The sequence below is a fragment of the Peromyscus eremicus genome, chromosome 4 (genome assembly GCF_949786415.1).
Source record: "Peromyscus eremicus chromosome 4, PerEre_H2_v1, whole genome shotgun sequence".
NCBI lineage: Eukaryota > Metazoa > Chordata > Mammalia > Rodentia > Cricetidae > Peromyscus > Peromyscus eremicus.
The window spans coordinates 93,155,397-93,180,261 of NC_081419.1; the positions used below are offsets into that span (position 1 = coordinate 93,155,397).

The 24,865-nt window shown below is 48.4% G+C and overlaps 3 protein-coding genes across 3 annotated transcripts in view; 1 reads left to right on the forward strand and 2 right to left on the reverse strand.

Annotated features, from left to right (window-relative positions):
* The window catches only part of Dnajc17 (DnaJ heat shock protein family (Hsp40) member C17), a 33,911-nt gene extending 28,411 nt beyond the window's left edge, over positions 1-5,500 (reverse strand). Inside the window, exon 1 of the mRNA XM_059261155.1 lies at positions 5,286-5,500. Within this exon, the coding sequence (XP_059117138.1) occupies positions 5,286-5,363 (78 nt within the window). The 5' untranslated portion in view covers positions 5,364-5,500. The remainder of the gene's footprint in view (positions 1-5,285) is intronic.
* Zfyve19 (zinc finger FYVE-type containing 19) lies at positions 5,234-12,333 on the forward strand. Its single transcript, XM_059261157.1, has 11 exons — positions 5,234-5,777; positions 7,208-7,329; positions 7,496-7,546; positions 7,890-8,008; positions 8,106-8,251; positions 8,619-8,727; positions 10,524-10,733; positions 11,133-11,215; positions 11,481-11,579; positions 11,686-11,813; positions 11,901-12,333. The coding sequence occupies exons 1-11, from the start codon at positions 5,724-5,726 to the stop codon at positions 11,977-11,979; spliced, it is 1,200 nt and encodes a 399-aa protein (XP_059117140.1). The 5' UTR covers positions 5,234-5,723; the 3' UTR covers positions 11,980-12,333.
* A 1,312-nt stretch (positions 12,334-13,645) lies between these two features.
* Ppp1r14d (protein phosphatase 1 regulatory inhibitor subunit 14D) lies at positions 13,646-23,559 on the reverse strand. The gene is made up of 4 exons (XM_059259528.1): positions 23,302-23,559; positions 14,239-14,322; positions 14,010-14,042; positions 13,646-13,822 (listed from the first exon to the last, which is right to left on the reverse strand). The coding sequence occupies exons 1-4, from the start codon at positions 23,557-23,559 to the stop codon at positions 13,757-13,759; spliced, it is 441 nt and encodes a 146-aa protein (XP_059115511.1). The 3' UTR covers positions 13,646-13,756.
* Between the last annotated feature and the right edge of the window lie 1,306 nt (positions 23,560-24,865).

The following is a 24,865-nucleotide window of genomic DNA, read 5'->3' on the forward strand; positions in this document are numbered from 1 at the left end:
GTATTGGCCTATGGCAAGACAGCTTAGAGCCAGGCAGGAAATCTAAGCAGACATATGGAGAGAAGAAAGGAGAAGAGGGGAGACACCAGCTGCTGCCGTGGGAAGAAAGGAGAAGAGGGGAGACACCAGCTGCTGCCGTGGGAAGAAAGGAGAAGAGGGGAGATGCCAGCTGCTGCCGTGGGAGGAGCAGCAAGATGCCAGGAGACCGGTAATGCCACGGCCACATGGCAACTTATAGATTAATAGAAATGGATTAAGTTATAAGAGCTAGCTAGCAAGAAGCCTGCCATTGGCCATGCAATTGATAATTAATATAAGCCTCTGAATGATTATTTTATAAGCGGCTGCGGGCTGCAGGGCTGGGAAGAACCGGAGAAACCATCCAGCTAGGGTACACTGTAAATATGTATTACTCTCATTGGTTAAGAAAGAGCTGATTGGCCTATAGCTGGGCAGGAAGAGATTGGACAGGAGAGCCAGACTAGGAGGACACTGGGAAGAAGAAGGGCAGAGTCTCGGGAGTTGCCAGCCAGACACAGAGGAAACAAGTCATGAGCCACGTGGTAGAACTTAGATAAGAAATATGGGTTAATTTAAGGGGTAAGAGCTAGTTAGTAATAAGCCTGAGCTATTTACTACTGAGTCTCCAGGTTGGTTATCTGGTCGGGAAAGAAAAGTCCACCTACAGAGATCCACCTGTCTCAGCCTCCCAAGTGCTAGGATTAAAGACCTGCCCCACCATACCCAACCCAGCTACTTTTTGAGACAAGGTCTCACTAAACCTGGAGCTCACTGATCTGGCTAGACTGGCTAGCCAGCAAGCTCCCAGGATCCTCCTGTCTCTGCCCCTCCCAGTACTAGGATTACAGGTATGCACTGGCACACTTGGGTTTTTATATATGTGCTGGGGCTTGAACTCAGGTCCTCATGTGTGTTTGGTAAGATACTGTGTGTATCTCAGTGTGGATATGCACACAGAGCTGTGGGTACCTAAGGAGGCCAAAGGCATCTGATGCCCCTGGAGCTGAAGTTATAAGCAGTTGTTGGCCACCCAACATGGGTCACGGGAACCAAATGCGGGTCCTCTACACTCTTAACCACTGAACCACCTCTCCAGCCTCACTTTGACCTAAATTTTAAATTGAGTTGTTTGGGATGTTTTGTTGTTTTGTTTGCTTCCTTGTTACAATACTTTCAACATGTAAGAAACATTCTGAGTACATATCCACATATACTCTTTTACCTGCTCTGCCACAGGACAGCTTTCAGGAGTGACTTCTCTCCTCCCAACAGGGTGTTCTGGGGGTTAAACTCTGTCATCAGGTTTGGCAGCAAGTATTTTTTTCCTCTGACCACGTCACTGGCCCTAATTCTTCATTTTGCATTTGGGGAAAACCAGGTCCAGAGAGTGACACTGACTGCTCTAGGTCTCCTGATTCTCAGGCCGTTCAGTGGTCTCTGTAGTGCTTTCTTCATTCCTTCAACAAATATTTATTAAGAGCCTACTATGTGCCAGGACTACTACTGAAGTGAGCTGATCAACCAGATCTGCTTCTCAGAGGTAGACACATAGAAAGGATTAAGGCATGAGGCAATAATGACAGAACTGAATACTAACTCCTGGAAAGGAGGGGAGCCAGGTGCTATGAAAGAGATGCAAAGCCTGGGGTGTAGCTCAGTAGAACACTTGCCTAGCAAGGTCCTGGGTTCATATCCAGCATGGGGGTTGAGGCGTAATAGGCAAAACCTCTCTGAGGGGGCCAATTAAACTGAGTTGGGTTCTTTTATATATATATATATATATATATATATATATATATATATATATATATATATATATAGTGTGTGTGTGTCTGTGTACATGGGTGTATGCATGTACAGGAATGCAGATGTCTGCAGAGGCTATTGGCTATAGATACTCCAAACATTGATACTCTCTGGTAGAGCAGTATATGCTGCTGTGGGATAATCCCTTTGCACACCGTGAAGATTTGTTGCTGTGATTGGTTTAATAAACAAGTTGACTGGCCAACAGCCAGGTTAAGGTTATACAGGAGAGCTAGACTAGAAGAATGCTGGGAGGAAGAAGGGCAGAGTCAGGAGTCGACAGGAAGACGAAGAGGGAGCAGGAGATAAATGTGCCATGCTAATAATGGTACCACCATGTGGCAGAGCATAAATAAGGAGTATGAGTTAACTTAAAATGTAAGAGCTAGTTAGTAATAAGTCTGAGCTATTGGCCGAGTATTTACAAATAATATAAAATCTCTGTGTGATAATTTGGAAGCAGCTACCAGGACAGGGAGTGGGGCATCAGGACGGGAAAACTCCAATTACAAATGCCTTCTTAACCACTGAGACATTTCTCCATTCCTGTTGTTTTTATTTGTTTTTAGATAGTGTCTCTGTATTGGTTAGGTTTTTTTGTCAACCTGAAAAAAGCTAGAGAGAGCTGAGAAGAGGGAACCTCAACTGAGAAAATGCCTCCATTATATTGCCCTGTAGGCAAGCCTGATGGTAATTTTCTTGATTGATGATTGATGTGGAAGGGCCCAGCCCACTGTGGGAGGTGCCATCCCTAGGCAGGTGATCTTGGGTTGTATAATAAAGCCAACTGAGCAAGCCAGCAGGAGTAAGCCAATAATCGACGTTCCTATGATCTCTTCAGTTCCTGCCCTCACTTCCCTTAGCAATGCAATGTTACCTGGAAGACTAAGATAAAATAAGCCCTTCCTCCCCAGATTGCTTTTGGCCAGCCATGATGGATTTCAAAATAATAGAAAGCAAACTAAGGCAGTTTCTGATCCAGACTAGTCTCAAACTAGCTATATAGCCAAGGATGACACTGAACTTCTGGTCTTCCTGCCTCCACCTCCCAAATGTGGAGATTACGGGTATATACCACAACATCTAGTTTATGTGGTGCTGAGGACTAAATCCAGGGCTTCATGCACACTAGGCAAAGACTCTCTCCCAACCCTAAACTGAGTTCTGAAGGATAAGTAAAAGCAAGGTGGATTAAAAACCTGATGTGGTGGCACATGCCTTTAATCCAGCACTCAGGAGGCAGAGGCAGGTGGATCTCTGTGAGTTCAAGGCTGGCCTGGTCTACATAGTGAGTTCTTGGACAGCCAGGGCTGTGTAGAGAAACCCTATCTCCAAAAAACAAACAAACAAAAAAACAAAAATGAACTAACAGAAGGACAGAAGGGAAGAAAAAACATCACTGACCTGTGTCCTGTGTGTGTGTGATAAATAGTATTAACTGTTATGTAATTTTGTTTTTTTATTGTTACTGAGACAAAGTCTCCCTATGTAGCCCAGCCTGGCCTTGAACTGCAAATCCCCTTAGCCTGGGATTACAGTCCTGTCCCTATAGGGTTTTAAGGAAGTACTAGGATCATTTAATTTTCTGTGAGGAGAATGGATTGGAGAGGCATGACAGATTACAGTAGAACAGACCGGCAACAGAGAAGTGGGCTAGACAGACGGTGGAGGAGGCAGAGATGGTGAACAAGTGTGAGAATCATTGGAAGGCTAGATCATTAGGACCCAGTGATGGACAAGAGGGCAGCGGGGAGAGAATCTGGAGGTGTCAAGAGTAACTCAGAATGGATGGGCCGGAGCATAGCTCAGTGGTACAGCATCACCTAACGGGTAAGAGAACCTGGGTTTAATCCTCAGCAATGTAAACGAATAAAAAAATAAACATCCTACTTGAGTAGACAGATCGTGGTGGCATTATAAAGATAGAGGATTCCAAGGAGGGAACAGATTTGGGCAGAAAAGTTAAGTTCAATTTTGGATGTTGGAAGATAGATCAAACAGACAAGTGGATTCATATTTTTGTAATTCAGAGAAAAAACTAAATGAAGTAAAATGGAGTGCTGGTGTTCCTCAGTATTATTACCTCTACAGGACAACGAGATGAAAGGGGCGTGGACCTGAGCTATGAATCAGGGGACCTGGCTTTTGGTCCTCCACACAATTCTGTCACTAAGGGACCTCTCTCAGCTCTTTGTTTTGTGGTTTTTGTTTGCTTGTTTTTCTTTCTTCTTCTTCTTCTTCTTCTTCTTCTTCTTCTTCTTCTTCTTCCTCTTCTTCTTCTTCTTCTTCTTCTTCTTCCTCTTCTTCTTCTTCCTCCTCTTCTTCTTCTTCTTCCTCCTCCTCCTCCTCCTCCTCCTTCTTCTTCTTTTTTTGAGACAGAGTTTCTCTGGGTAGCTTTGGTGCCTGTCCTGGATCTCGCTCTGTAGACCAAGCTGGCCTCGAACTCACAGAGATCCGCCTGGCTCTGCCTCCCGAGTGCTGGGATTAAAGGAGTGCGCCACCACCGCCCGGCTTGTTTTGTTTTTTAAACATGGTCTCTGGAGTCCAGGTTGGCTTGAAACTCCTTAAACATTATAGTCAAAGATGACCTTGGACTCCTGATCCTCCTTCCTTCTCTCTTCCCTCTTTTTTTTTTTTTTTTTTTTTTTTTTAAAGATAGGATCTCAGGTAAAACCAGCTACGCTTGAACTCTACAAGCTGAAGTTGGCCTTCAACTCCTGATTCTCCTCTCTCCAGTTCCCAAGGTTCGCACCACCATGCCCAGCCCGGTGGGCATTGCTTTTTATCCGATGAACTCCTCTGCCTATCCTGTTAGAATTACCAGCACAATCCAGGAGTAAGTAACAGGAACCTCAAGTCCATCTTGATCTGTCTCACCCTGGGCACCTTGACCAGCACTGAAAATAAGTGAACTCCGGCACCGCCGGCTTTAGCCTGCCGATCCTCTTGTTTAACCCGCTAAGTAGCAGCACACGCGGAGAACAACGCTGAGCATCTGATATTTTTAAAAAGCGGAAAAGAAAACCGTGCTCTCTGGGTCCTAGGTCTCAACGCCAAATCCAGGGGAGGAGGGGGTGAAAAGCCTAGACAGCTGACTTTTCTTCCCTCCCAGGGTCAACCTGAAGTTAAAGCAGCTAGTTTAGAAACTGAACTGAAACACCTCCACACACAGGTAAAACAGCGTGCAACTGCTGCTGCGCAGGCGCAGAAAAGCAGGCCTGGCTCAGATTCGAACCGGCCTCCACACTCTGTGGCGCAGTCACACAGTTCTAAGTCCTCGGTGCCTCCCTCCCTAACGAGGTCCTTAAGCCTGTCAGGAAATGCCCGGAGGACCCCCTTTTTTAGACATTAGGCTGGTACTCGCTGCCGGTCCAGTATAGGGCGGAGCCTAGACAGCCCGGCCCAGGCGCGGCCCAGGCGCGAGGACCGAAGAGCTGCCATGCCGCTCAGGTTCTCACCTCTTTGTCTGCCGCCTTCTCCTCAATGCCAAGCAGCGCGTACAGATCCATTTGTAAGAGCTCTTTAGTCACCGCCATGGTTCGAGCCCCGACCGAATGGGTACTACAATTCCCAGGAGTCTGAGCGCGCACAGGGAGGGGTACTGGCTTGGAGCCGGCCCAACGGCGCTAAGCCCCCTGGGAATCGGCGCGATCCGGTTGAGGTTTGACTGACTATGGAGGAGCGCGCCGCGGAAAATGAACTACGACTCCCAGCAACCCACACTCCGCGGCCGCCCGCGGGGTGGTGAGCGGAGAGAGTCAGAATTCCCCCGCGCAGGGCGGCGGCTGGACGGCGCAGGTGGGCGTGCAGAGCCGGGCTGCCTAGGCTTGAGGGTCTGAGCGGCCCGCACTGCGCTGGTGAGAGGCTGTCCTTCGGATCTGTGGCGCCGAGTCGCCATGGAGAGCAGGTGCTACGGCTGTGCTGTCAAGTTCACCCTCTTCAAGAAGGAGGCGAGTGTTCTCCTAGAGAGCTGGAGGGTCACGGGAGGACGCGGGGCCAAGGGAAGAGCACGGGACTTGCAGGCCAAAGACCCAGTTTGCCGGCTTCTTTCTAGTGGTGTGGTTTTGACGAAGCAACTCCGTTAACATTTCTGTAAAGTGGGGCGAGTGCCCACTCGCTTTCTGGGTTAAGATGATGGTATGATGAGCTCCAGTGAGATGGCTCTGCGGGTAAACGCGCTTGCCGCTAAGCCTGGATGACCTCAGTTCGAACCCCAGGAAGGAGAGAACTCCCGCAAGTTATTCCATGATCTCCACACACGTGCCATGGCATGCACACGTCCACACACACACTCACAAAGAAATGATGTAATTAAAATAAAATTTTGAAGGGGGTTTGGTGAGGTGCTGGAGCTGAAAGCACCCTATAAATAAATGATAGTGTATTACTATCAGGTTCCAAAAGCTACACTTTTTTTTTTTTTTTTCTTTTTTACCACCAAGTGGAGCATCTGCCTCCTGCTTCTCCATTCTCTGCTTCTCTCCATCTCGGTCTTTTAATGTCCTATGACCGCTGTGTGTCACACCGTGCCCGTTACTCTCTGTTCTGAAACCTGCCTCAGAGGCTGCCTGCCTTTATCCAGGTTAGATTACAGTATTCCCTTTCTCCCAGGGCGCAATGGAAAGGCCTTCTTGTTCTCAACACAGATTTACCAGGTCCTCCTTGTAAGCTTCTGGGGGGACAGTTGGAAATAAGTGGGATGAATTCATGATATGCAGGACTAGAGCACTTCAGGAGCGTAAATTTCAGAGTCGGTTCAAATTTCAGCTGCCCTGTCTTATGCACGGAAAGACCTAAATTAAACAAGTCATGTAATTTCTCTGGCCCCTGTTAAAAATAGAGATACTAATGGTGGGCATCAGGATCAAATATGATAATGTGTGTAAATTATGACAGTTAGGTCAGATGATGGATTTTAAGGTCCAAGCTGTGTGCCTGGCACACACTAAGTACTTAATAACTGAAGCTATTGTTACCACCCTGTCCTGAGTCAAACCCCCCACCATCTTGCCAGAGCAGAGAAAGCATAGCATCTGCACTGGGTCTGATTCTCTTTTGTTGACTAGCCAGCGACCTGACTCCCAGGGCTCTGTTTGTCTTCATTGTTCACCCCCATGGTAAGACGTTGAAAATGGTAGAAAGCATGTGAGTTTTGCCTGAAATTTTATCTGACTTGAACAAGACCCTGAAAGCCAAGGAATTGCTGTGCCCTCTACCCCTATCTCTCCCTGGACCCTAGGGATTCCACTCCTCTTCCTTCCTCCAGCATCTGGTCACAACTTCAGTTTCTTCTTTCTGTGAGTGCTTACTCAGAGAGTCCCAGAGAAGAGCCAATAGGGGTGGGTGAGAGATGGATCCTCCTGCTTTGTGTTTCTTGTAGTACGGCTGTAAGAACTGTGGTCGGGCCTTCTGTAATGGCTGTCTTAGCTTCAGCGCTCTGGTACCTCGGGCTGGCAACACTCAACAGAAAGTCTGCAAGCAGTGCCACGCAGTCCTGACCAGGTGAGAGAAGGGCATGACCGAGGGTTCAGACAGACATGACAGTAAGCATCTGAGCAGGCCTCGTGGCCTTGTGATCCCTGGCCAGAGGTCTGCCTAGGAAGTATTTGGGGGAGAAATCACTGATGGGTGGGATGATGGGACTTCTCACACCACATTTCCTCTCTAGAGGATCTTCTGACAATACCTCCAAGTGGTCGCCACCTCAGAACTACAAGAAGTAAGTATTGAAAGGAGGACAAGTGGGGACGGCAAAGGACAAGGACCTCAGCGGTGGGACCCTCCGGTCTCCAGATCACATGGGTGCAGGGTAAAGAGAATGCCCACCTCCAGGCTCCTGGCTCCCCTCTTAGATTCTGAAAGCAGCTCATTATTCTGTTCTCAGAAAAGGCATTTGGGAGCTCTTCCCTCTCAGGCAGACCTACAGCTGGTCAGCTGGGCTGGGCTGCAGTACCACATAAATAGAGGCCACAGACGATTGCCTCGAGAGGCCCCAGTTGATTTGGATGGGTGCCTTCAGTCTTCCCCTTTGCCTTAAGAGTCTCTACCTCATGTCCTGCCAGGCGTGTGGCAGCCTTGGAAGCCAAGAAGAAGCCCAGCACTCTCCAGAGCCAGGGCCTAACTCCACAAGACCAAGCCATCGCCGACCGCCTAGCGCGGCTCCGTCAGGAAAACAGGCCCAGTGAGTTGAAGTGGGCAGGGGGACCTGAGAGGCACAGTGCAGGCCTTGGGACTGCGCTGCCTCTGGCCCTTACAAACCCTCTGCTTGCCAATTGTAGAGTCGGTGCCCTCACAAGCGGAGATAGAGGCGAGACTAGCCGCACTGAAGGGTGAAGTCCAGGGCTCCATCCCTTCCACAGAGGAGATGGAGAATCGGCTTGCAGCATTACAGGGCAGAGTGCTACCTTCTCACGCCGTGAGACCGGTGAGTGTCGTGGCGTGGGGAGAAGGGTTTCCTAGGGCAAGCACCCTACCGAAGCCCAGATACATGTATGATCGATGATGTGCTTTGCAGGAGTTAGTAAGGCCTCCCACCCCTACCTCCTGAGCCTTAGGCCTGCTTTCAAGCCAAAGAACAAGTGCCCAGCAGCAGGACTGAGTGCGTCAACAGAGAGTGGATACTCAGTCCTGTTGGGAGCTGCCAGACCTACTCACCTATGTGGACCTTGAATTCATCCCTTCCCATGGGCTTTGAAAACTCTTCAGCAACCAGCCCCGACTCAGACTTCTGGACTTCTGGTGTGGCCCTCCCCACACTCCTATTCCCCACTGAGGTTCCCTCCTCTGCACAGGCACACCAGGCACCAGATACCAGGACCCAGGCTCAGCAGACGCAGGATCTGCTCACACAGCTGGCAGCTGAGGTGGCTATTGATGAAAGCTGGGAACGAAGAGGCCCAGGTAACCTGTCCACTTGGCTTCTGCAAAGTCATGCCCTGCCTCTCCTGCCCACCCTCTTGGGAGGTGAATATGAGTCAGAGAATGGCCAGCACTAAAGAGCTTCTGTGTACCGAGTGCTTGCTCCAAGGGCAGCCAGTGTAAGCCTCTTGCACCGGCTCTACAGTTAGATGGGGAATCCCAATCCCACCACCTTACATGAGTTCCTTCACCCGTCTAAATCTAATCTGTAAACTCAAGCCATGTGATAAAACCTGTCTGGTAGAAGGTGGTAGAAGTCATGGGGAATAAATGGAATAACACAGTCAGTGCCTGGCTCCTACTAAGTACTCAGTATTGTCTGCAGTGAAGATCCCGATAATGGGTAAGAGGCTTACATGAAAAGAGTTAAGTTCCAGTTGCCTCCTACTGCCAGCTACATTTTAACCACTGGCTACCCATGTGTGCTTGCGGCAGACATCACGGACAGCCTGAACCTGGGGCATGCTATGGAGTGTTCCCAACATCACAGGGGATTCTTGGACAGTGGTATATGGAGGCTCCAGAGCAGTATTCCAACTCGGGATGATTTTTACCTCTAGGGCACTTTTGGAAATGTTTGAAGACATTTTTGTTATCACAGTTCACAGGTGCTACTGGCATCTGGTAGGTGGAAGGCAGGGATGCCGATGGGCATGTGCAGTTGTCTGCTCCCCACCCCTAAAAGGGAATTGTCCCCTTAAACGTGTCCCAAGATCTGAGACTGATACACCGCATTGTAGACACAGTCTCAGTGGGTGCTCTCACTGATCTGATGGAGGACTGTTCTTATGTATAACGGAAGAAACAGACTTGGTAAGCTTAGTCACGGGCACACAGCCCCTAACTGGCAGGGATGAGCCTTCTACGTAAAGCTGTTTTTGCCTTTTTTTTTTTTTTTTTTTTTTTTTGGTTTTTTTAAGACAGGGTTTCTCTGTGTAGCTTTGCGCCTTTCCTGGATCTCGCTCTGTAGACCAGGCTGGCCTCGAACTCACAGAGATCCACCTGGCTCTGCCTCCCAAGTGCTGGGATTAAAGGCGTGCACCACCACCCGGCTATTTTTGCTTTTGTTTGTTTTATTTTATGAGATAGGGCCTCATGTAGCCCTCGTGTAGCTGGCCTCAAACTTGGATGACTATGAACTCCTGATCTTCCTGATTACAGGAAGTCCTTACAGGAGTGCGCTGTCATGGCCGACTTGGTTTTAAAGCTCCTGCTCTGAAACCCTAAACTAAAGGTGACCATGTCAGAACCACGTCCACTGTGGTCAGATTTCTTCTTGCCCATTATCTAAGACTGCTGCTTCCCTCAGGACCTCTCGCTGTTGCTCCCAGAAAATGTTAATTCCAGCCCTGAAAGACATAGACTAGCTAAACCTTAGCCTCCCATATCTGAGCCTTGATTCTCAAGCCCTAGGATAGCCACCCTGTATTAACTAGGTGGGTGGGGGGTTGATGCATTTGAAAAAGACACAACTAACATTACTGGTTTTGCCAGGCATGATGGTACACACTTGTAATCCTAGGAAATGGGAAGCAGAGGCAAGAAGATCGAGAGTTCCAGTCCAGCCTGGACTCTATAGCAAACCCCTATCTATAATTAAAAAAGATCAAAATAACAAAAAAAAAAAAAAATTACTTTATATTTGGAAAAATGGAAGAAATAGTAATTTTGTTTATAATATAAGCCTAGTACTGAGCAAAAAATTGATAATGTTAAAAAATCGTTGAGAAGTGGGTTCTGGAATTCTCCTGCCTTCCTAACTGTCTTACCCCTTCCAGTGGCCTCCCCCCAGAATGACCTCAACAAGGGAGGTCCAAGGAACCAGCACACAGATTCCCAGGGCCAGGCCAGCCCATCCCTGGAGAAGGAGAAGAGCAGGTTGCTGGCTGAGGCGGCAGTTGAGCTACGGGAGGAGAACACGAGGCAGGAACGGTTCCTGGCTCTTGCCAAAAGATTGGCTGTACTTCAGGGACAGGACCCCGACAGAGGTAAAGGCTCAAGCCAGCCTCCTTGTTCCGGCCCCTGGCCGAGGCCTGCTGCCACCCCAAACTACACTCTCCCTGCCAGTGCTAACGCAGTACTAAGGGTCCCTGTGCCAAAGGATCTGTCGTGTCCTGTGCAGAGCCATGAGATATGACGGGGCAGAGCAGGGAATGAGGGCTCGGAGGCAGCCATAAGAGGCAGTGGGACCTTCAGTCTCTTGAGGTGCTAATGCTTCTCTACTGCCCTCCGTGCTCAGGGCTGGTGGCTGGGGTAGGGAAGCAGCTTGATTCTCAGCTCTGAAATAGGTGCCCCCAGGGAAGCAACAGTTCTAGAAGACAGGGGGGCAGCCATCTGGTGAAATCTGTCCCCTCACTCCTTCCTCTGCTCCTGCCCCCTCATTCAAGTGACCCTCCAGGACTATCACCTGCCAGACAGTGAGGAGGAGGAGGATGATGAAGAGACAGCCATCCAGAGAGTCCTGAAGCAGGTAGCCTTGCTGCCCACCCCGCTGCCCTGCTCTGCCTCTGCCTCACTGTTGTGCCAGCTGTCTGCTCTTACTCACTGGCCTCTAGGGCCACGTGAGTGGACATTCCACAGCTCCAATTTTAGTTGGGCTCTGTATTTCCTGTCTCAAGAAACCAGGAAGGTACAGCAGGAGGTAAAGGGTGAAGAGCTGAGAAGTGAGGCCAGAAATGCTGGGAGGGGAGCCTGGGCCTAGAGCAGGAAGTAGTTATCTTCCTCTCTCTTCACAGCTCACTGAAGAAGCTGCCCTGGATGAGGCAAGTGGCTTTAACATCCCCGTGGAAGCAGCTCCCCGACCCCGGGCCCAACCCAGCAGGGCAGAGACTGAGGTGAGAAAAGCCCCACACAGGCATCTCCACACATCCCACAGCCTTGCACCTGGCTCACTGCTCATTTGTACTTGACTTCCCCCATTCCTCTTCTCTCTTCCTGAAGACCCAGTCTCAGCTTCCTGGGCCCCAGGCTGAGGAAGAAGAGCTCCCCTGGTGCTGTATCTGCAATGAGGATGCTACCCTGCGCTGTGCTGGCTGCGATGGAGACCTCTACTGTGCCCGCTGCTTCCGGTGGGTACGGGTAGAACGTTCTAAGGGTAGATTGATCTTGGCTTGAGGGATGCCAAGATCTCTGCCATTCACCCCTTTGCTCCCCAGGGAGGGCCACGATAACTTTGATCTTAAAGAACATCAGACTTCTGCATACCGCCCCCGAACTGCTGGCCGAGAACACTGAGGAAAAACCCTGATGACCTCCTGAGGTGGCAGTGCCACAGGCAGCCAGTGGACTGGCATGGCCACCTGGGCCCAGTCTCGGCATCCAGTGGGAGAGCAGATCTGGCTCTCCTGATGGTAAACACATCTCTTTTGAGCTTCACAGTCCTTGTAAGGAAGAAAAAGTCCATTGAAGATAATGACTCTTAGAGGAGCCAGAGGAAGGGAGAAGTAAGGGCCTTCTTCCTAGAGGCTGGCCTGAAACCGAGAGGCAGATGGAGAAGAGCAGACTGAACCTAAGGATGAGCCCGGAAACCTGGTTCCGGGGCCCAGCCCTGGCCTATAGTGGATCTAATAAAAATAAGTTGTTCAATCATTGGCCCCAGATTCGTTTGTCTGTACTGATTGATTGAACCCAGGGTCTTGCACATGCTAGACAAGGACTCTACCACTGAGCTACAGCCCTAGCTCCAGACTCTTTTTATTTGTGAGTTTGTTTCTGGCAGTACTGGGGATGGAACCCACACCTCATACATGCTACACACATGCTCTTCCACTGACCTGTACCTCCAGGCACCCAACACCATCTATATCCAGAATCCTGTGGCCCCTGAGCCTGAGGCCTGTGAGAGGTGCTAATAACACAGTAGGCTAGAAGCAGATTCCTGTGGAATTCATGAAAAGGTGTAAGCTCCCAGGAAGGACAGTCCCACCATTCTGGTAGTCTCATACCAAGTAAGTATGAATTTTCATCTTAGTGAAGCAGATTCCTGTGGAATTCATGAAAAGGTGTAAGTTCCCAGGAAGGACAGTCCCACCATTCTGGTAGTCTCATACCAAGTAAGTATGAATTTTCATCTTAGTGAATTGTGCCTTCTACTCAGGACAGCTCAGCTGAGCCATAAGACCCTTCCATGTTGGATATCTGTCTCTCTAGTACTTAAATAGTGAATGTAGGAACACTATATACATGCACTGCTTCCTACCTTGATCACAAAGGACCTACCTCCTGGCTCCTGTCCCATCTTGCCTTCCTTAGAGATCCAATATCTGTCTTCCAACAACTTTGCCCAACCTCTGGCACTCCCTTTCTCTCTACATATCCTCAGCTTTTGTCTTTCTTTTTCACATTCACTAAGGGCAGAGACTGATATGGGTGACCAAGATTGGAGTACCAGCTAGAGATCCCTGCTACACTGTGAGTGGAGGAGGGCTCAACCTCTTTGAATGCTCCAGATCCAGTGAGGTGCTTCCTGTTGCCTCCTCGGTGAAATTCAAAACTTAATCTTTACCAGTTGGGCCCCTCTTGTTGGTGATGCCAGGGGCTGTGTGCTTTATGCACATGGCCTCTGGGCCTCTCTATCCCAATCTCTTCAAAGCCAGGCTGTGATCTCCATCTTTGAATTCCCAACACCTGTTGGCATTGGGGGTGGGGTGAGAGTGGTAGATGGATGGATAGATGATGCGGGCACAGCCAAGGGACTTAGGATGCTGGTCTTCCAAGATATCACTTCCCCTCTCCCTTCCCCCAACATAGATACACACCACACTCCACACACTTAGCTGGTCTCCTAACGTTTTTATCCTGGCTGCCAAGGAAAGCATTAGGCAACAGCCACAACTGCCTTGCAGAGAGCCCAGCAGAGAGAGCCCAGCAGTAGCTGCACACACACTTGAGCTGTACAAGTGTCTCTCCTTGTCTTCTGCATCCCTTGTCTGCATTGAAGACCTTTCAGCCAGCATCCAGGTCAGGGCTGAGGCTACAGAAGTTCTGTAGGCTACAGATGGTCTCTCCAGTATTATTTCGAAGGCCTGCTGAGTCTCCGAAGTTTCTTGAGTTGACTGAGCAGCTCAGAGATAAAAGGCTGAAGGAGAGAGAGCAGTGAGATGAAGCAGGAACTCCCAGCTGCCCTCCCTAATCCATCCTTGAATGTCCCCCAGAGCAAGAAAAGGAAAGAGTTGTCAAGGGCCAAGCTTTCCTTTCAGATGCTCCTCTTATCCTAGCCGCCCCCAGTAGGCCTCTTCCCATTGCCGAAGCAGAATATGCCTTACCTCTCTGTCACAGGGGCAGTCTTGGAGAATGGCCTGGGTGAAAGAGAGCCAGGTGAGCCGAGACATACGACCACCCCACAAGTGCCCATCAGCCTCCCAAGATCCCTCCCCTGTCTCTAACTTGGTTCTCTGCAGCTTGGTTCTCCCAGCAGTTAGCTCGGTTGGTTAGTGTGCTGCTGGAAGTCGGTTCATGACACCCAGGGAAGCAGGCCCCAGGCTCCCATCCTACCTCCAACTGAGTCCTCTGCTCCTCTGTGGATAGTTCCATGAGAGCTTCCAGATCAATCTCGGGCTCAGAAGGAGCTTCTTGACCCTAGTTCAGAGTAAGAGAGATCTGACCACCTGGTGTTAGAACAGCAGTTACTGTTAAGGACTTGCCCATCTCTACCTTCGTCTGTGGTCTTCCACAGTGATCCCCTCCTCAGCGTACTCAGAATGCCCATTGATTATTCTGTCCAATAAGCTTTTCTCAGCACCTACGAGGGTAAGAGTTACTCAGGAAGAGTGACTTCCCCTGTGCCTGCAATGTCAGTACGTAGGCAGGGGAAAGCAGATCATGAGTTCCAGAGCAACCTAGACTTCAGAGGGAGACCTTGTCTCAGAAAGGAGGGAGAACGACTCTGGGGAAATGGTTCAGCAGATGAGGACACTGCTCTTCCAGAGGACCCAGGTTTGATTCTCGGGCTCGCACAGTGGAGGCAGAGAACTAACTCCCACAAGTTGTTGTCCTGTGAGCTCTATATGTGCACCTCAGATGTGTGGATACATGCAAATAAATAAATGTTATGTCCAAATTAAAACAGGCATGGGGCATGGCAGTGAGTGCTTGTAATCCCAGCACTGGAAAGGTAGAGACAGGTAGATCTATGAGGCTTGCCTCTGGCCAGCTTAGCTTACCTGTGAGTTTCAGGCCAATGAAAGACCCTGTCTTTTAGGGGGAAATGCCCAGTGTGGTGGCTCAGCCCATTAATCTCAGCACTCAGAAGGCAGAGACAAGCAGATCCCTGAGAGTTCAAGGCCACTGTGGTCTACATAGCTAGTTCCAGACCAACTACAGCTGTATAGTGAGAAGCTGTCTCAAAAAATCAACAAAAGGGCCGGGAGGTAGTGGTGCATGCCTTTAATCCCAGCACTCAGGAGGCAGAGGCAGGCAGATCTCTGTGAGTTTGAGGAGTCCTTGATAGCCCAAGATGGCCCCTAATTTGCTGTCCTTCTGTCTCAGCCTCCTGAGTACTGGGATTATAGGTGTGTGCCACCATACCTAGCTGGGTATTTTATAATCATCGTTAAAAAAATGTGTGTGTGTGTGTGTGTGTGTGTGTGTGTGTGTGTGTGTGTGTGTGCAGGAACACATGATGTGGGTCAGAGGACAGCTTGTGGACTTGGTTCTCTCCTTCCACCATGGCTTCCAGGGATTCAGCTCAGGTAGCCAGTCTTGTGCAGCGAGCACCTTTACCACTGACCCACCTCACCAGCCCCGTCTGTACTTTTCTTTAGTGGTTTCAAATTTTCTATTTGTCCATTTGACTATTTAATCATTAGGAATCTGCCTTTCCACAAGCATGAGTCTAACGCTGCTGTCAACTTGACACTGTGAGCTTGGGGACCTGAGTGAACAAAGATCTTGCCTTCACACAGCCTCCATATTATCGGCAGTTAATGAGTCATAGCATAAACAGATAGGAGGCCAGATGACGGCACACCAGTGTAAGCCCAGCACTTACAAAGCTGAGACGGGGCTGCTGTGAGTACGAGGTCAGTCTGGATTATATAGAGAGGACCAGACCCACCAGGGCTACATAGCAAGACCATGTCTCAAAACAGAAGAGAAACTGGTAACAACAGAAGCAGCAAGGCCAGACATAATAGCAATTCAATTACACTATTTAAGTTATGTTAAATAAAATACGTAAAAAATGATAGCAATTAAATTACATAATTACATAATTTGGTTAAAGGTAAATGTTATTTGGGAAACTTCTTGGGTGATAGAAATATTTCTTACCTTGGTGGTGGGACATTTTATAAAGGGAAAAATGCACTCTCTGTAAATTTTTTTTTTTTTTTTTTTTTTTTTGGTTTTTCGAGACAGGGTTTCTCTGTGTAGCTTTGCGCCTTTCCTGAACTCACTTGGTAGTCCAGGCTGGCCTCGAACTCACAGAGATCCGCCTGGCTCTGCCTCCCGAGTGCTGGGATTAAAGGCGTGCGCCACCACCGCCCGGCCAACTCTCTGTATTTTTATGCACACTGCAAAAGGGCACATTTTACTCTATGTCAATTTATACTCAATAAAGTTGTCTTTGTAAATTACAAATAAATAAAACAGATAAATGAAGTAGTAAAACGGAAAGGAACCCTCATCTACCTCCCTCCTCTCACTAACAGGTGACACTGCTAACACTTGGTGACGTCTGCACTTTTTCCAAATCAGTATTGCTCGAGTTATCCCCTTTCCCCTAAGCTCTAGACCTGCCCCCTTCACGTCTTCCATCTAGAACTCATTCAGCACTCACACACTTTATGTCCACTTATTAAAGGCATGCTGTGGATCAAAGATGACGATGAGTCTTAGGGCCATAACAGCAAGACAGACAGACAACATGATCTTGCCCTTGAAAAGCCAGTAGACAAGTGAAAGAGCAGTTACAATAGATGGTGACAGACAGATGCCTGGATGAGAGATCATAGGAGTACATGGGAAGGAACGGTCACCAAGACAGGGGTCAGGGAGAGTCCTGGAAGGAAAGAAGCATCCTCTACGATCTAGAGAGTAAAAACCAGCCGGGAGAGGGCTTGCCTAGCATGCACAAAGCTCCAGTTCAGTCCCCAGGACCAGCATAAACCCAGAACACTTGTAATCCCAGCACCCGGGAGGTAGAGACAGGAGGTCATCCTTGGCTACTAAGCCTGAAATGAGACCCTGTCTCCAAAGTAAATAAATAAAAAAACAAACTTTACCAAATCCTTATGCTTATGCTGCTAGGGGGCAGGCAGGCGGGGATGACAGGACTAGATGATTCTCATAATATAGGTAACTAGGAAATTGCACAAAATGTACAAACAAAAGTCAAATAAATGTCAGAGCACACACCTGCAATCTCAGCATTTGGGAAGCTGAGGCAGAAGAATTGGTGGAAGCTTTAAGCTAGCCTGGGCTGCATAGCAAGTAAAGGGCAGCAAGGTTCCACAGCAAAATTCTTCTTAAAACAAAAACAAAAAACAAAAAGCCCTGGTCATTCTCGGTAGCACACACCTTTGATCCCAGCACTCAGAAGGCAGAGGCAGGCTTATCCTTCTAGGTTCAAGACCAGTCTGGTCTACATAGTGAATTCTAGGCTAGCCAATGCTACACAGTGAGACCCTATCTGCGGGGATGAGGGAGAGGTGCAACGAGATGGCTCAGCAGATAAAGGCACTTGCCACCCAAGGCTGATGACTTCACAGTGGAAGGAGAAAATCAACTCCCAGAAAGCTGTTCTCTGATCTCTACATGTGCATGATGACATGTGTGAGCTACAGTCAGACACAAATCACACACACACACACACACACACACACACACACAATTGTCTTGGTTAGGGTTTCTATTCCTGTGAAAAAACACCATGACCATGGCAACTCTTATAAAGAAAAACATTTAATTGAGGTGGTGGTTTATAGTTCAGAGGTTCAGTCCATTATCATCATGGCGGGGAGCATGGCGGTGTGCAGGCAGACATGGTGCTGGCTACATCTTGATCAGAAGGCAACAGGAAGTGGGCTGTGACACTGGGAGTAGCTTGAGCATAGGAGAACTCAAAGCCCGCCCCCACAGTGACACACTTCCTCCAACAAGGCCACACCTACTCCAACGAAGCCACACCTCCTATTAGTGCCTTTGGGGGCCATTTGCTTTCAAACCACAATAATAATAATAATAATAATAATAATAATAATAATAATAATAATAAAAATTAAATGTCAGGCATGGTGGTACATACCTGTTACCTCAACACTTGGGCTAAAACAGGAAGCCAGCCTGAGCTACATCATGAGTTCCAGGCCAGTCTGGGCTACAGAAGGAGATGCTGTCTCAAGAAAACAGAACATGTGCTGGAGAGATGGCTCAGGGGTTAAGAGCACTGTCTGCTCTTCCAGAGGACCTGGGTTCAGTTCCCAGCACCCATTCAGCATCTCACAACTGTTTGTAACTCCAGTTCCAAGGGATCCAACAATCTCTTCTGGCCTCTCCAGGCACAAGACAGAAACACTCATACATATAAAGTAATACAAGAAAAAAACCTGAACAATATATTCAGATATTTGCATAATAAGGAACTCAGGGCTGTGAGTCCAGAAAGAAAAGAAACAAGATCTCTTCCCAGAGGATCCAAGCAAAGCACAGTGATGTCCCTGAAGCCATGTGACAGAGATGAGACCTGGAGAAGGCTGAGGTAGCTAGAAGTCACTGCACTAATTTCTGAGTAAGGACAGCTATGCAGAGCGAGCTAGGGCAATTGGCAGAAGGGACTCTCTTGAGTCTCTGCTGAGCACTAAGATGCACACTCAGAACCAACTGAGAGCGGCTGAAGGCCCAGAGGTGGGCAGTTCTCAGGCCTAACACAGGACTGGACACAAATCAAGTCTCAGCAATGAGCTGAACAGTCATTGTTGATCGTACAGAGACCTCAGAAAGGTCACTCTACTCTGGGAGGGCCAATGATTTCCTGGATTAAAGGCAACTTTGCACTAATCCCATCAAAGCTTAGAAACAAGTGTCAGAGCCGGGCGGTGGTGGCGCACGACTTTAATCCCAGCACTTGGGAGGCAGAGCCAGGCGGATCTCTGTGAGTTCGAGGCCAGCCTGGGCTGTCAAGTGAGTTCCAGGAAAGGCACAAAGCTACACAGAGAAACCCTGTCTCAAAAAACCAAAAAAAAAAAAAAAAAAAAAAAAAGAAAGAAACAAGTGTCAGATCAAACTGACCCACTAGTAACTTTACCATCAAATAGAATAAAACCAAACGCTACTTGACAAAGATTTTTTTTTCTTTCTTTTTTTTTTTTTTTTTTGGTTTTTCAAGACAGGGTTTCTCTGTGTAGCTTTGCGCCTCTCCTGGAACTCACTTGGTAGCCCAGGCTGGCCTCAAACTCACAGAGATCCGCCTGGCTCTGCCTCCTGAGTGCGGGATTAAAGGCGTGCGCCACCACAGCCCGGCAAGATTTTTTTTTTTAATTCAGCTACTTGAGCTGGGGCGATGACTCAGAGGTTAAGAGCACATAGTGCTCTTAGAGAGGAGGTAAACTCAATCCCCAGCATCCACATTGGGCAGCTCAAAACTGCCTGTAACTCTAACTCTAGAGGATTTGATGCTCCTGGCCTCTGAGGGCACCAAATATTTTTATGCATATACCTACACAGAGTACACAGAGACATGTACACAACTAAAAATAAAAAAATAAATCTTAAAACATATCTAGCTACTTGACATTCAATTCACAATGCCCAGAACCCAATGTCTACACCTAAAGTTAGGTGTAACTTCAGTGGTGGAGAACTTGAATAGCAAGTGAGAGGCCCTAGGTTTGATTCCCACTAACACACACACACACACACACACACACTCACTCACTCACTCACTCACATACATACACCACTAATTGCAGAAATGATAGATATGATGGAATTTCCAGGTAGGGAAATGAGAAAATAAATGAGAAAAATAGAAGATAAAATCCAAATTAAGCATAGGCATGTGGTACATGTTTAAAATGTTAGCACTCCAGACGGCAGTGGCGCACACCTTTAATCCCAGCACTCGGGAGGCAGAGTCAGGCGGATCTCTGTGAGTTTGAGGCCAGCCTGGTCTACAGAGCGAGATCCAGGACAGGCACCAAAAAACTACACAGAGAAACACTGTCTGGGGTGGGGGGGAGAGAATAAAAATGTTCACACTCAGAAAAGCTGAGGCAGGAGGATCAGGAGTTCAAGGCCAGTCTGGAGAATTTAGCAAGCCTGTAAAGTAAGAAACTGGCCATAGGGTGGCTGGAATGTAGCTCATGTGGTGGAGTGGTTGTGCAGTATGCACAGGCTCTGGGTTGAACCCCAAGAACCACATAAACCAGGCATGGGGACACAAACCTGTAATCCAGCACTCAGGAGCTAGAGCTTGTAAAATCAGGAGTTCAAGGTCACTCACTCTCAGTTCCATAGAGAGTTTGAAGCCAGTCTTGGCTACATTAGATGCTATCTCAAAACAACAACACAACTCAGACAGATGGACAGACAGATAGATAGGTTTAAATGGATGTAGCTTAGTGGTAAAGTGCTTGTTTTACCTAGTATGCATGAGGCCCTGGGTTTAATTCTTTATTACACTCAGTAGTAATAATAATAAATTAGCTGGTTGGTGGTGGCGCACACCTTTAATCCCAGCACTTGGGAGTCAGAAGCAGGCAGATCTTTGAGTTTCAGGACAGCCAGGGCTATACAGAGAAACCCTGTCTCAAAAAGAATTTAAAATTAATTAATTTAAATGCTAATAAATTAATAAAACATATAAAATGGTTGGGTGCGGTGGCATATGTCTATAATCCCAGCACTCAGGAAGCAGAACCAGGAGGATTGCTGAAAGTTTGAGGCCAGCCTGGGCTACATAGTGAATTCTAGACCAAACACGGCTGCATATAAGACCCTGTGTCGAAACACTAAAAATAAAATAAGAGTCAAGTGGGGCATCTGGAAGTGATAATATTTTAAGTAAAAGCTTTATTGGATGGGATTAACCCCACATTTAATTCTGAAAAAAAAAAAAACTGTTAGAGAAGACAACCCAGGGGATGGATGCTGAATGGGATGTAGAATCTAGCCTGGTCTGCAGATCATCAGTCAGCCTGAATGAGTGTATCAGAACCTCGGAGGGCAGGGGAAGAGCCAGGGCAAGATGGCACATGCCTGTAACTCCAGCTACTCTGAAGTCTAGAGTTCGGGGCTAGTTTAGGCTACACAGTAAGAATGGGAAAAGTCAGTAAAAGTAGTGAGTGTGGACAAATCCTTTAAGGAGCCTGACGTGAAGTGAAGACCTAAGGGGTAGAAATAGTGTATGAGCTGGTTGTTAAACACAGTCTCCTTAAACGTACAGCCAATTACGTCCCTGCCTAGGAGCCAAATCCTCAGGTTACTTAGAGAACAGAAGCTTCTGGGCCCCCAGACTGTGTGTATCCCAGATGTAGTTCCCCACAGAACCCAGGCCAAGCTACACACCCAAGGGGACACTGGTCCTCTGAGTGTCATCAAACTAAACAAGTGGCACATCCCTGTAACCATTCCCAACGGTGCAGCAGGACAGGGTGGGCAGGCCAGAGCCATGGAGGTGGAGGGCACTACGAAGGTAGAACCGAAGCTGAGCAAGTTCAGACTTAGCTTGACCTCTGTCTAAGATGCCCAGCCACCAGGAGCTTCCCAGGCACTTGGCTGCTTCCTGCTGGCACCTTTGGACAATTGCCATGGAAACTACAGGCCAGGCGTTTTATGCCAGTCATTCCCTGGGAGCGGTCCTCCCACAGGCCTTGTTTTCCAGTATTATGGGTACATGACTATGCACCCTCCCCTCCTCCATCTTCACCTTGTAAAACAAGGTTCTCTAGCTGCTGCTTTTCTCTGTTGCCTGGCAGGACTTGCCCTGAGGTGTCTGAAATATGAGACTTTTCATGCACGTGCACAAGAAACCCTTGGAAATGGAACTGTAGCCAGTGGGGAGGGGCTGGAAGCCGTAAAGCCCTGCAAAACCACAACACATGGGGACCAAGAAAGTCCTCCCCTCTAGCTCCCAGCTCGGGGCATCTCTCTACCCTCTACAAGGAGACTTAGGATGCTTCAGCAGACAGAGCGAATGTGTGCTAAATGGTCACAGGATACAGTTAAGACTGACCAGACCCCATCTGCCCATCCTTTCCTATTCCCATAACAGGACAGCCTCCTCACTTGTAAGAGTCACAGGCCCTAACACAGGACCCAAAGAAGGAAAGAAGGGAGCGGGGTAAGGAGGAAGGGAGGAAGGGAGGGAGGGAGGGAGGGAGGGAGTGAAGGGAAGGAGGGAGACAGGCAGGCTAACAAACACTCTTGTGAACAAAGAGCACTGGTCCTGTGGATTAATCTCCTAGAACCCACCATGGGGCTTATAACTGCCCAATGCTTGAACCCGCTTTAATAGATTTAAATTCTCACTGGCTGTTCAAATCAATGCCCAAACTCTCAGGGGGTCAATCTGTACTTCTAGTCCCATGGCTTCCTAGCTGTATGACTTTGAACAGGTCACTTGTGGATCCCAGGTGGCCTTGAATTCACTAGGTAGCCGAGGATACCTGTGAACTCTTGACCCCCCGGCTTCCGCCTCCCCTAGGAATGTGCCACCATGAACCATGAACGCAATGCCGGGGGTCAAAGCCAGGGCTTCATGCACACACTCAACCAGCTGAGCGCTCCAGCCCCAAGTCTCTTCTCTCAGCTGTAAGACAGCACCTACCTGATGGAGTTGTGGGAGGGTTAAATCAAATAATGCATGCCCGGGCTTGCACTGTGGTTAAGAACTATTAAGAGGTCAAAATGTTGTTCTTGATGAATCAGTTGCTACCACTCTGGGATCAGAGTTGAGGGGGTCTAAGTCCAAGTACTCCCTTCTGTGACCAAGGACAAGACCCATCCTTTCCCAGGCTGAGGCTGAAGAAAGGCAGTCAGAGGCATATGTCAAAGCCAGTGGGGTTATGGCATCAGTGATTTCCCTGCCTGTTCTGTCTAGTTCTGCATTGCCCATTCTGAGATAGTGGAGCGGGTCCACATCTGTGCTGGCAATATGGTACATGAGACAGTCAGCACCTCAACCATATCTATGGGACTTGGGACCTAAATTTTAAATTTCATCTCATCTTAATTCATTTAAAGCTAGTAGCCACAGTATTGACAGGGACAGTACCGGACAATGTAGCTCTATGCATAGATGTATAGAAGATGTATAGTAGTCTGGCCAAGCATTTACTCTTCAACTGTTATTTGAATCTCAGAGTCTTAGCAAAGAGATATATCAGACATGGATAGCCCGTTGTATAGCTCAGAAACTGAGTCCAGGCAGTGTTCAAAGGCCTTTTCTGTAGCACAAAGGGGTTAAAGACTTTTCTTCCATCTGAAGAAGGAGCATGCTCCATGACAGCATCTCACATCAGCCCCCCAGCTCCCCTGGAAGTCTCTAAGAAAGCTCGCTGGATCTCAGGACCTGACCCCAGGGCCACAGTCTCCAGCAGCCTCCCTCAAGCTACCCACCTGGAACAGCTCCTGGACCTGAGCATCTACCCACTGCTCCATCTCCAGCCAACGCTGCAGATGACTTCGGTCATACTTCACCGTCAGCCGGCTGGGTCTCCGGGACCTGGGTAACTTAGAAATGTCCAAGTGAGTCTTTGATTCTGAGTCTGTGGATGATGTTCTCCTTCTCTTCTCAGAAGCCCAGTGGACCTTCTTGTCTGGGTTGTCTCTGTCAGGGTTGGGAGATGTACAGGAAGCAGGACTTGAGGACAGCATGGACAGACTGGACTGGGCCAGGAGCTGGGGGAAACTGCCAGGGCAGGCCAGGGCTCAGAGGAAAATGAGGGGACAGAGAATGCAGGGAGAGGCCCACAAGGAAGAAAAGAGATGGGAAGAGGGCCAAAGCTCTTGGGAGGGGCAGGGGTCAAAGATCAATTGGGCTTTGTTTAGTGCCGGGAATGAGTCTCCTGGCTTCTCTCTGCCAGCCAGTGGCAACCATATCCCAGCCTCCTTTCTGCAGCTGCTGAGGCCCACAGAAACGTAAACCTCAGACAAGCAAAGGTCAAGAGGCTGCCAGGCCTTGAGAAGAGGAGGAAGGAGCCTGTGAGTCCTGAGGGGGTATGGGGCTCCCACCTGTCTTCATGGATAGCTCTAGAATGTGACTAAAGTCACTCACCTCAATCCCCTCAGCAGCCCATCTTCTTGGAACTAAATGGTCCACTGCAGGCCTGAGCAGCTGTGGCCGGACAATTCTGGTTCCTTCAGGAGTAGGATTCCTGCCCAGAGTGAGGCACCACCAAGGGTAATCTCAGCCAGTGGACAGAGTTGGCAGATGGCTACCTCTGACCCCGTGGCCCTGTGCCCTGTGTCTGGGTGTGTCTAAATTTGCTCTGGTATCGGCTCTGCTACTGTGATTGTTAAGGCAAATTTATGCAGCCTGGCCTACACTGCACGTTACGATTCTTGAGGCATATTTATTGTCATGTGACCCTCCCCTGATTCAGCTTCTTCCTGATACAAGAAACCTGCAGACCTAACTTCACACGGGAGTCAAGCCTCAGATTGCCATCTAAACAACATGCCATCGAAAAAGAGAGCGCTTTCATTTATTCAGTTCTTTATAAAACATTTTTAAAAATAACTCAAAGTTATAGAAGACTGGGTTTTTGTGGTTTGTTTTGTTTTTCTTTTTAATAAACAGCTCAGAAAGACAAATAAATGGAAAAAAGTTTTTCTCCATTCTCCAGATGTAACTACCGACTCCTACCATTATTTTTGGCTTTAGTTGTCTCGAAATAATGATTGTCCTTTTATGCGATATTGTGTGTGTGTGTGTGTGTGTGTGTGTGTGTGTGTGTGTGTGTCTGTCTGTGTGCTGGGGATGGGACCAAGGCCTTACATTTACGGGGCAAACACTCTACCACTGATCAATAACTGATTGAATCTTGGCTGTACCTGCTGATTTCTGTGTATGATCCTGTGTGTCAGTGCAGGCGAGCACATGCCACAGCAGATGTGTGGAGGTCAGAGGACAGCTCTCCTCCCTCGTTACTGAAACTGTCTCTCACTGCTGTTTCTACGG

What these genes read in the sequence shown, in the direction of transcription:
- Zfyve19 (XM_059261157.1), top strand. Translation starts at nt 5,724, where the DNA reads ATGGAGAGCAGGTGCTACGGCTGTGCTGTCAAGTTCACCCTCTTCAAG. An exon ending in TCACCCTCTTCAAGAAGGAG is followed by an intron (nt 5,778 to 7,207) that starts GCGAGTGTTCTC and finishes TGTTTCTTGTAG; the next exon opens with TACGGCTGTAAGAACTGTGG. An exon ending in CCACCTCAGAACTACAAGAA is followed by an intron (nt 7,547 to 7,889) that starts GTAAGTATTGAA and finishes ATGTCCTGCCAG; the next exon opens with GCGTGTGGCAGCCTTGGAAG.
- Ppp1r14d (XM_059259528.1), bottom strand. Translation starts at nt 23,559, where the DNA reads ATGCTGTCCTCAAGTCCTGCTTCCTGTACATCTCCCAACCCTGACAGA. An exon ending in AGGTCCAGGAGCTGTTCCAG is followed by an intron (nt 14,323 to 23,301) that starts GTGGGTAGCTTG and finishes ACTCTGAACTAG; the next exon opens with GGTCAAGAAGCTCCTTCTGA. An exon ending in ACTGCCCCTGTGACAGAGAG is followed by an intron (nt 13,823 to 14,009) that starts GTAAGGCATATT and finishes TCTCTCCTTCAG; the next exon opens with CCTTTTATCTCTGAGCTGCT.